General features: G+C 47.0%; 1 protein-coding gene across 1 annotated transcript; it reads right to left on the reverse strand.

Annotated features, from left to right (window-relative positions):
- Window positions 1–424: 424 nt before the first annotated feature.
- Window positions 425–4,768, reverse strand: LOC100192126 (calcium-dependent protein kinase 8). Its single transcript, XM_044543898.1, has 8 exons — window positions 3,801–4,768; window positions 3,216–3,339; window positions 2,766–2,909; window positions 2,532–2,684; window positions 2,217–2,332; window positions 1,897–2,064; window positions 1,571–1,804; window positions 425–933 (listed from the first exon to the last, which is right to left on the reverse strand). The coding sequence occupies exons 1-8, from the start codon at window positions 4,314–4,316 to the stop codon at window positions 784–786; spliced, it is 1,605 nt and encodes a 534-aa protein (XP_044399833.1). The 5' UTR covers window positions 4,317–4,768; the 3' UTR covers window positions 425–783.
- Window positions 4,769–9,340: the final 4,572 nt, after the last annotated feature.

Genomic DNA, 9,340 nt, shown 5'->3' on the forward strand with positions numbered 1-9,340 from the left:
GGTCCAGTGCCCAACCACCGACTCCTCCCGGAATTGCGTTATCGGAGGCAAGCCAGGAGTAGTCAGCCTTACTTCTGGATTTGAAATCACTGCTTATAAAAGGTATTGGGCATACAAGAACATTCTGCAGTATTAGCAAGAGGAGGAAGGGTTATTTCGCAAACTAAGCATAGGCCAGATGGCTAGGCTCCATGTTCATTCAGATTTAAGTGCTCACAGCGATGATGATGATGATGACGATGATAGGTGCGCTCACAGTGATGATGAATTCTGTACTGTGTTTCTGAAGAATTCCCACGCACGACCAAATAACCTGTCACGGCAGAAACTTGCATCTATTTGCCGTGTCGTCCGACAAACCGGAACCTCTGCGTTCCACAGGTTCGACTAAGAAAAACCGTCAGCACTCAGCAGCACAGGGTGATGAGTGCAAGACCAAGACTCCTCTGTTAAGCATTTCCCATGCTACCTTTGTACATTTTACACTGCAAACGATTTTACTTACAAGCTACGATCTTCTTTACAAACAACAAACGCCAAGAATCGAGTGGTAGCTGCATTTACCGTGTGAAAGAAACAAAGAACCGGAGAAAGAAACGAGCTGGTGAAATCTGACGACAAAACCCCGACAACAAAACCCCAGCACAGCGAAACAACATGACACTCGATGGTCAATATATACCCCGCCCGTGCTCGGGGCGATCACGATCAGTAGTTCTGCTCGACAGAGCACTCGATGTGAGAAACAGAGCACCCCTTCTGTTTCTTACACCTCTGCTCGGTCTACTTCTGGTCGTCGCTGATGGACCCGTCCTTGTGCAGCTTCAGGCTGAGGTTGCTGAACCTCTGCCTCGAGTACTGCCGGGACGCCTTCCTCCAGTCCGTCCCCGCCTTCATCATCGCCGCAAACTCGTCGTAGCTTATCTTCCCGTCCTGTAATGTCCAAAGATCACGACACGGACATCGATGTCAGGGTTGAACTTAGGGGGTTTGAGCAAGTCAAGCTTGCAGCTTTCAATCGCAAATTACATATTACATCATATCATTATTATATTTATCCTTGTGACCTGGTCTGGCTGGTATGTCGTTTACTTTGCAATGTCTAGTACTGTACTATTCTTGACTGTCTGGTATGCCTTTGATCCTCAGGGAGGCTGAACAAGTCATACATGTTGCTACTTTCAACTGCTATTTTCAATATATCAAATCCTGTTAGGTTAAACGTTATCCTTGTCTGGTTGGTATGTCGCTTATTTTATGGCGTCCAGTACTACCATTGACTGTCAGGTATGACTTTGATTTTACAAAATCATTATTATAGGTGCAATGATAGCAATTGCCAATAATTTAGGGAATCCTTTAAAAGAACAAGCCTTGCAGCAACGTTTGAATCCTGAACCACCGGCATGGGTCATGCATGTGGAATCATTCCAGAAACTAATATTCAAATCAGTTTTCGGTAGTAGGTTGGTTTCAGTTTTCAGTAGTAGATGAGTCATTAGCATATGTTCTGAGTTCTGAGAAAGATGTTGTACAGTTTAGTGGGTTGTTAAGGTATGAGAGGGCTGACCTTGTCTGTATCTACATCATGAATGATGCCATTGATAATGTCTTCATCGCAAGCTCCATCCACCTCATCCGTCAAAGCCACTCTAAGCTCTTCGATCTCTATGTACCCACTCTTATCTTGGTCGAAGTATGAGAAAGCCTTTTGGATATGTTCATCGTTGCCTATTTTTCTCACATGGATAGACACCGCAACGAATTCTCCATAATCAAGGGTGCCGTTTTTATCAACATCAGCCTGCAAAAGCAAAGTGAGTAACTACCTTCAGACCTCTCAAAAACCAGACTATTTTTTTTATATGTAGTAGAAAATTTTGTTTTGTAACTCACAGCATCCATCAACATCTGAAGATCTGAATCATGCATTTTGTTTCCGAGTTTACGAAGTCCAGCCTTGAACTCCTCAAAGGTTAGTTGGCCCTTATTGTTTACGTCCATGCTATCAAACATTTTCTTTATGTCAGCTACTTCTTCTAAAGACAAATGCTCAGCAATCACCTGCAAAGGTTAAAACATATAAGTTGATTTAACTAGAGAAATCCATTTGAAATGTGACTTTTATTTGATGACATTAATTCTGCATAAATGTTTTTGTTCAGTGAGGATACTGATGTAGTTGGAACTTGGAACTAACATGTAATGAGTCTTACCCTTAAGGCTTTCTTCTTTAATTTGTTCATTGCAGAAAATTGCTGCAGTCTTGCTCGGACAGTATCGCCGAGTTGAATGTCAGGATTCTTTTTGGAATCGTGTAACCATGGATGTTCTGCACATGCAACCAACAACGTCACAAAAGAAATAGGGAAATTGTCTGATAGAAGCAATTGGTATAACCATGTCAGTTCATATTCATCAACTGCTCACGGCCAAGACATAAAACAGGCATATCACCGTATAAGATACAAACACAATTCACCATTATGTATGCTGTTATGCAATGGAAAAGGAAAAGCCATAATGCTCACCAAGTACTTGTGCTGCAGTAAGCCGTGCGATTGGATTTGGATCCAGCATCCGCCTGACAAGGTCTTTAGCAGGCTCGGACACTCTGGGCCACGGGTCTCTTTTGAAATCTACCACAGAGCGTATAATTGCCTGTGCTACTCCCTGTTCAGTTTCTGCACAACATGGCAGGAATTTGTAAGGTGATTTATAAATTTTCCCGCAACATACATTCAGCCTAATCCTCAGTTAAGTACCTGCCCAAAATGGTGGCACACCACAAAGAAGTATGTAAAGTATAACTCCTGCACTCCAGACATCGATTTCGGGGCCATAATTGCGCTTCAAAACCTCTGGGGCCATGTAGTATGGACTGCCTACGATTTCACTGAACCGTTCACCTGCATACAGAAGCCATCATCGATGATGAGTAACCCTTCAGTTCTGCTGCCAAAACATTGTACATATATTCTCAATAAACTGTATCAATGGAAGTTAAATCCATCTTGCAGGGATGGAAAATCAAGCAAAATACAGTGGATCTATCATATAATTTAATAAGAGTTTCCGTATTTGCTGTGAGTGGCTTGAAATTACGACATAAATCAGAGAAGAAAAATGGGAAGATCGACACCGCTTATTTTAGCAAATCTAGATCATAAGGTGCAAAGGTATGTTACTGAGCACCAGGTGTCTGCTGAGCATACCAGGCCTGAAGAACACAGATAGCCCAAAATCAATTGCCTTCAGAGGAGAACTCTCCTTCTTGTTTGCATATAAGAAGTTTTCTGGTTTGAGGTCCCGATGGATGACCCCATTTCTGTGGCACATCTGTCACCATATAATAGCAAAGCAAGAGTACATGTCAGATTGTCAGAGGTCACAAAACAATCCAATAGTGCAAGAAACTGATGCAAACCCATGATGCAGAGCCTGCATGAACATATACTTAGAAATCGGGATACTCCTTAAAAGCAATTTCACTAATTGCCAGTTCGGTTAAACATTTAACACAAACGAAACCAATCCCCAAGGTTTACCAGGTTATCGATCCGGAACAACTGAACAATTAAATTAAGTTCTGAAGCTCAGCTAAGCTGAAAGCTAACATGAGTTCCTCTTCTTTACTAGTCTATGCTAAATTCATGAACACAAAGCTGCCAGTGGTAGCAACTACAACTATTAACATAGCTTGAGCAATAGCCAACAATTCTTCTCATAACTGAACTAATATATGGCATAGCAAGCAGTACTGGTGCTTAGCAAGCAAGAGAAGCAAGCTGCCTTGTTACCTGGACGACCTCGACGATGGTGCGGGTGACGGCGGCGGCGGCGCGCTCGGTGTAGTGTCCCCGGGCGACGATCCTGTCGAAGAGCTCGCCGCCCTCGCAGAGCTCCATGACGAGGTGCACGGCGTCCTCGTCCTCGTAGGCGGCGCTGAGGCTGACGATGTTGGGGTGCGGCGGCATGTGGCGCATGATCTCCACCTCGCGGCGCACGTCCTCGACGTCGACGGGGGTGCGCAGCTTGCGCTTGGAGATGGACTTGCAGGCCATCCGCGCGCCCGTGGCGGCCTCGGTGCAGAGGTAGGTGACGCCGAACTCGCCGCGGCCCAGCTCGCCGCCCAGCACGTACTTGTCGTCCAGGTCCCGGCCCGTGGGGTCCCGCAGCACCACCAGCCCCGCCCGCGCCGGCGGCGCCGCCGCGCCGCGGTTGTACGCGACGGTGTAGGGGTTCGCCTTGGGCTTCCGACGGTTCTTCCCCCGGCCGCCCCCCTGCGTCGACGGCGCGCCGCAGCAGTTCCCCATGGCGCCTAGCTACGGCCGCGGAGCGGGGTGATTTGGGGGCGGACGGCCGGCGGCGAGAGCTAGATTCAGCGGAGGAGGCGGCGGCGACGGGTATGTTGAAAAAGAAAAGGGAAATCGAGGGAGAAATTCCTGCGCGGTTTGTATGTAGCGCTGCTGCGTGGGAGGGGGCTGGCTGGCGTGTGGGCTGGGGCGGGGAGTCCGCGGACTCCGGCCGGCTGGATGCGTTCTGCTACTTTCTAGAAGCCAGCCATTAACAGCAGCGCACCGCGACCTTTACCACCAAGCAAAGATGAAATCTTTGCGGTTCACTGGGGATGGCAATGATGGTGGTATGAGGATCCAGCCTTTAGGGTGGAGATTTTGTGCGAATTTGAGAGGGATTAAGTTAACCAGCAGCAGGGGGGTGGTGAGGAGGATGATGGGGCAGTTGGTGCCGTGTTTCTAGAAGTTGGGCAGTTATTGTCCGGGAAATGGCACGGCCGCCGATCCATCATCCCTCGTTTCGGTTTCAAAAGTCCACACGCATGGGATTTCCATGCCTTATTCTCATGTCTTCACACTATAGTAATGCTAGCTTTAGTGGTTTATAGCTACAAAATGTCGGCTAAAACGATACCCCTACCTGTAGAAATCTCTCTTTAAAAAAGAGAACCTTTTGGAATGGTGTCAGATTAGTATAGGATTAGCGAGGGAATTTCCTGGTGCTGTTTTATACGACTGCCATTTTGTACTAATTCGATTGGTGGTTAGCTGGCAGAGACGCATTGGACTTGAAGGATAAAGTAAAGCATGCTGTAGGTGTGAAGGGGGCGGGCCTAGTATGGGAGTAGAAAAATGGGAGGGAGACTTTTTCTGCAGCTGGACCAGACGACGACAAGTGGCGAAGAAAACGGGCGTGGAAGTTTCAGGAGGAGGGGGTTCGGTGAGCGCGATAGCGAGATCGATCCTCCTGATGAAGTGATGAGCCTGCCCCGTTCGTTACGCAGTTGGCGGATAAAAATCTTATTACGGACGAGTCGTCTGATTATTCTAGTGCTAGTTTAATCTCATCCCCGGTCGTCCTCTGACCGGGAGGGAGGGAGGGGGCGGCGCTGCTTGACGAGATCAACGGTCGACGAGTGAGTAGGTAAACGGAAGGTGGGGCCGACTTCAAGTTCAGACTTGACTCCACAACGGCCGCGGGAAAAAAATCAGGTAGGTAGGTAGTGAGTTTATGCTTAGAGGCTCTCTTCACTCTCCGGAGATGGAAAAGGAAAAGACCATTTTCGTGGTTTAGTTCACTTGTGTTTGCGAGTACTGTGATCCGAGTTCGTTCGGTTGCATACCGTAATAGAGCAACTATAATAAGGTGATGTGGCGAGCTGTAAAATTTAAAATAATATATTGTTGCTGAGTTGGCAGAGAGAGAAGAGAAACGGACTACTAACAGCCGGCTGTAGCACGTGCTACTGAACACTTTATGAGAGAAGACGATGGGCCATGTATCAAGAAGTAGTACTACTTAGAGCATCTCACTATTATACTTGCCGGCTATAAACTTTGCTATAGATGATGTGGCAACATCTTATAGCCCAGCAGCCGGCTATACTATGCTCAGGCTAGTCATAGTGGGGAGTAACATACACTAGTGTCATGCATATGGCACTAGTCTATGTTACTATCTTCATAGTGGGGAGTAACATAGAAGTAGTGTCATAAGCGGTTGTATTTATTAGCTTATAGACTCATCTTACCTTAGGAAGTGTTATGTGATGGTAACATATTATGTTACTCTAAACACCTCTTTTCTCATTAATTACATGCCACATAGGCAAATATATATTGAGGTGTGTTATGTACTAGCTAAGTTACTCCCCCTATACTATGACCAGCCTCATAGTAATACTAGTCCACAACAATTAATGACATGCTGGTACTAGTCGGTGTTTTCATAATTTTCTTGAAAGGGAACCTCCGGCTCTTGCTTCTTCCGTTTTTCTTCTTCTGTCCTGGCGGCGAACGAACTGGCCGGCCAGCCGGTCAGCTACGGTGCACGTACGTAGGAAGGGTAGGGATGTAGCATGCCAACGCGCCGCTGATGTCCAAATGGCGGGAGAGCTTAATCTTGCACGGGTACATATTGAGATGGACTGCCAAGCAGTGGTACGAAAGTTGCAAAGTGCAAATGATGATCTCTCCACGTTCGGGCCAATGATTAAGGAGGTTAAAAATCTGCTAGCAACGCCGGAGTGGAAGGTGACATGGGTTCGAAGGACGGCCAATGGAGCTGCGCATCTTCTAGCTAAGGAAGGAGTAGCGAGTAATCAGAGTATGGTATGGGTGCACGATCCCCCAGAATGTATTTTGCAGTTGCTTTTCGCAGAAATCCCTGCCCCTTATAACTGAATAAAGTTGAAGTGAACTTAAAAAAAAAACGCGCCGCTGATGTCTTTTTCCGGTGTCTGGGCTAGACGTGGCGAGTTCACGAGCCGACAGAGCACGTCGACCAAACGGCTAGGCGCGCGCAGTTGGTTGGATCGGGTGGAGATCCACCGCCGTTGGCTCGTGGAGACGGAAGATGCGAAAATGGAAAATCCAACGGCCACGGAAGTCCCCGGAGACACGTACGGTAGATATGGCTGACGCTATCTACATTGATGCTGCAGCAGTTTCAAGATTTTTATTTTAAAATTATGACGTATTTTATAACAAATTCGGAAACTATAGCATGATGTAGAGAAAAATCAAAACTAGCACCCCGTCGGCCACGCGTCGACCGAAAAGGGTGTTTTCGGCCACCTATTGGCCGAAACGGTGCGGACCTGGCCGAAAAGGGTATTTTCGGCCACCTCTTGGCCGAAATATACTTTTTGGTCAAGTGTAGGCCGAAAAGTCCTTTTTGGTCTAGTGTAGGCCGAAAAGTCCCTTGGGTCCACCTTTTCCCGTTAACGGTTGGCCGAAGTTGCATGGCTCCACTCTTTGGCTTACATTAGGCCGAAATGTATTTTTCTGCCACCCGTTTCCCGCCATATGTTCCAGCCAACCCTTTCCCACCATACCGCAGTCATTCTTTCCCTTCATTTTCTCCTCTCTACCTATAAAACCCCCCTTCAGGCGGAGGTAGATAAGCATTCCAGTGTAGTGTAGTCGAGATGTCCCATTATCCTTTCGATCATAGTTTTCACCCTGAGATGAGCAGGACTCTTATGAGTCTAGCTACCGATTTCAGGATGGACAATATGATAGTTCCATGGGACGAACTCACCGGTAGTGACACCATAATGAATGAGTTGGCTCACGAATTACGTAGGTCTGGGTGGCCTGAAAGGACCTATGAGGAGGTACGTAAAGAACTTCTTAGGTTGCATGAAAGGTGGAAGAAGGTAGTGGAGCCGAAGAGTGAAACTTTCAGAAGGACTGCAGCAAAGAATACATTTTTATGGACTAAGGAGAGCGAGGACGAAGATGATATCTTCATGCCGCCGCTTCCGGGTTCTGCATCGTCGAAGGGCAAGATGTAACGCCCACGATGCGGCTATATCTCCCACGTGTCGAGGCACGACTTAGAGGCATAACCGCATTGTAGGAATTGTCGCAAGAAGGGTCATCTTCACACAATCCCATGTAATGAACAAGAATGGGATAACGAGAGTTGGCTTACAATCGCCACTTCACACAATACATAAATTAAATCATACATCATCCAAAATCCACACATAGACCGACTACGGTCAAATCCAAATGAAAATAAGATAACCCCAAATGCTAGATCCCCGATCGTCCCAACTGGGGCTCCACTACTGATCATCAGGAAAAGAAACATAGTAACGACCACGTTCCTCGTCGAACTCCCACTTGAGCTCGGTTGTGTCATCTGCACTGGCATCGTCGGCACCTGCAACTGTTTTGGTAGAATCTGTGAGTCACGAGGACTCAGCAATCTCACACCCGCGAGATCAAGACTATTTAAGCTTATAGGAAAGGATGATGTAATGAGGTGGAGCTGCATCAAGCACTAAGCATATATGATGGCTAACATACGCAAATGAGAGCGAGAAGAGAAGCAACGCAACGGTCGCGAAGCTAGAAATGATCAAGAAGTGATTCTGAAACTACTTACGTTCATGCATAACTCAAACCGTGTTCACTTCCCGGACTCCGCCGAGAAAAGACCATCACGGCTACACACACGGTTGATGTATTTTAATTAAGTCAAGTGACAAGTTCTCTACAACCGGACATTAACAAATTCCCATCTGCCTCATAACCGCGGGCACGGCTTTCGAAAGATAATACCCTGCAGGGGTGTCCCAACTTAGCCCATCATAAGCTCTCACGGTCAACGAAGGATAAACCTTCTCCCGGAAAGACCCGATCAGTCTCGAAATCCCTGTTTACAAGACATTTTGACAATGGTAAAACAAGACCAGCAAAGCCACCCGAATGTGCCGACAAATACCGTTAGGAGCTGCACATATCTCGTTCTCAGGGCACACCGGATGGGCAAGACGTCGGGTTGGCATAGACCCTGGTTGCCCAGGGGGCGCCGGACATCGCCCAGTTTGGGCCAGCACTCGAAGGAGCACTAGTCCGGGGTTTAAATAAAGATGACCCTCGGGCTCGCGAAAACCCAAGGGAAAAAGGCTTTGGTGGCAAATGGTAAAACCAAGGTTGGGCCTTGCTGGAGGAGTTTTATTCAAGGCGAACTGTCAAGGGGATCCCATAAATCATCCAACTGCGTAAGGAACGCAAACTCAAGGAACATAATACCGGTATGACGGAAACTAGGGCGGCAAGAGTGGAACAAAACACCAGGCATAAGGCCGAGCCTTCCACCCTTTACCAAATATATAGATCCATTATTTAAATAAGAGATATTGTGATATTCCAGAAATATCCATGTTCCAACATGGAACCAACTTCAATTTCACCTGCAACAAGCAACGCTATAAGAAGGGCTGAGCAAAAGCGGTAACTTAGCCAAACAACGGTTTGCTAGGAAAGGATGGTTAGAGGCTTGACATGGCAATTTGGGAGGCATGATA

This window comes from Triticum aestivum, chromosome 5D (assembly GCF_018294505.1).
Source record: "Triticum aestivum cultivar Chinese Spring chromosome 5D, IWGSC CS RefSeq v2.1, whole genome shotgun sequence".
Classification (NCBI taxonomy): Eukaryota; Viridiplantae; Streptophyta; class Magnoliopsida; order Poales; family Poaceae; genus Triticum; species Triticum aestivum.

Bases quoted from the DNA above. Each gene is read 5' to 3' on its own strand.
- LOC100192126 (XM_044543898.1), bottom strand. From the start codon at position 4,316: ATGGGGAACTGCTGCGGCGCGCCGTCGACGCAGGGGGGCGGCCGGGGG. The intron at 2,685-2,765 runs GTACTTAACTGA...CATGTTGTGCAG, and splicing joins TGTGCCACCATTTTGGGCAG to AAACTGAACAGGGAGTAGCA. The intron at 2,065-2,216 runs GTAAGACTCATT...TAACCTTTGCAG, and splicing joins TAAAGAAGAAAGCCTTAAGG to GTGATTGCTGAGCATTTGTC.